At 42.9% G+C, this 552-nt stretch overlaps 1 protein-coding gene across 1 annotated transcript in view; it reads left to right on the top strand.

The window, feature by feature from the left end:
- Positions 1-546, top strand: part of LOC113341261 (protein DENND6 homolog) — a gene marked incomplete at both ends in the record, with an annotated part of 986 nt that extends 440 nt beyond the window's left edge. Inside the window, one exon of the mRNA XM_026586205.1 lies at positions 15-546. Coding sequence (XP_026441990.1) covers positions 15-546 — 532 coding nt within the window. The remainder of the gene's footprint in view (positions 1-14) is intronic.
- Positions 547-552: the final 6 nt, after the last annotated feature.

Here is a 552-nt window from a genome sequence, read left to right as displayed (position 1 = left end):
TATGTATTTAATAGGCAGAGACATGATGAGAGATTAAAGCGAGGTGGGGAACAGAAATCTGTTGTAATCTTATCGCACAGTCCTTACTCAAGTGTGTTCAGGCCGGTCTTACAAATCTTGGGTCCCTTATTTTTTGACATTGGTAAGAAAGCTCTAGAACATATGGCTTCTTATGTTTCAATGTGGCCTGCTCCGATACTTGGCAAACTAATGGAGCTTCCCATAGGCAATGCTTCATTGAAAGTGAACCTTCCGCCTGCTCATAGCTTGCAGTTGGAAAATGGGTTCTTTTCCGATGAGTCTGCCTCCTCAATGGCTCCATTTCTTCCTACAAATCAGTCAGTTCCGCAGGGTTTGTTTCATGATGCAGATATTTTTGGTACATTTAGGGGAATTCTGTTGCAGCTCTGGGTCCTTTGGGAGCTTCTGATTATTGGAGAACCCATTCTTATAATAGCACCGACCCCGCCCCAGTGTTGTGAAGCAGTTGCAGGTCTTGTTAGTGTAGTTGCTCCACTTTTATGTAGTGTTGATTTTCGACCTTATTTTACT

This window comes from Papaver somniferum, unplaced genomic scaffold, assembly GCF_003573695.1.
Source record: "Papaver somniferum cultivar HN1 unplaced genomic scaffold, ASM357369v1 unplaced-scaffold_27922, whole genome shotgun sequence".
Taxonomy (NCBI): Eukaryota; Viridiplantae; Streptophyta; class Magnoliopsida; order Ranunculales; family Papaveraceae; genus Papaver; species Papaver somniferum.
The sequence above is the reverse complement of the archived record's forward strand: the minus strand, read 5'-3'. Positions and strand labels throughout refer to the sequence as shown.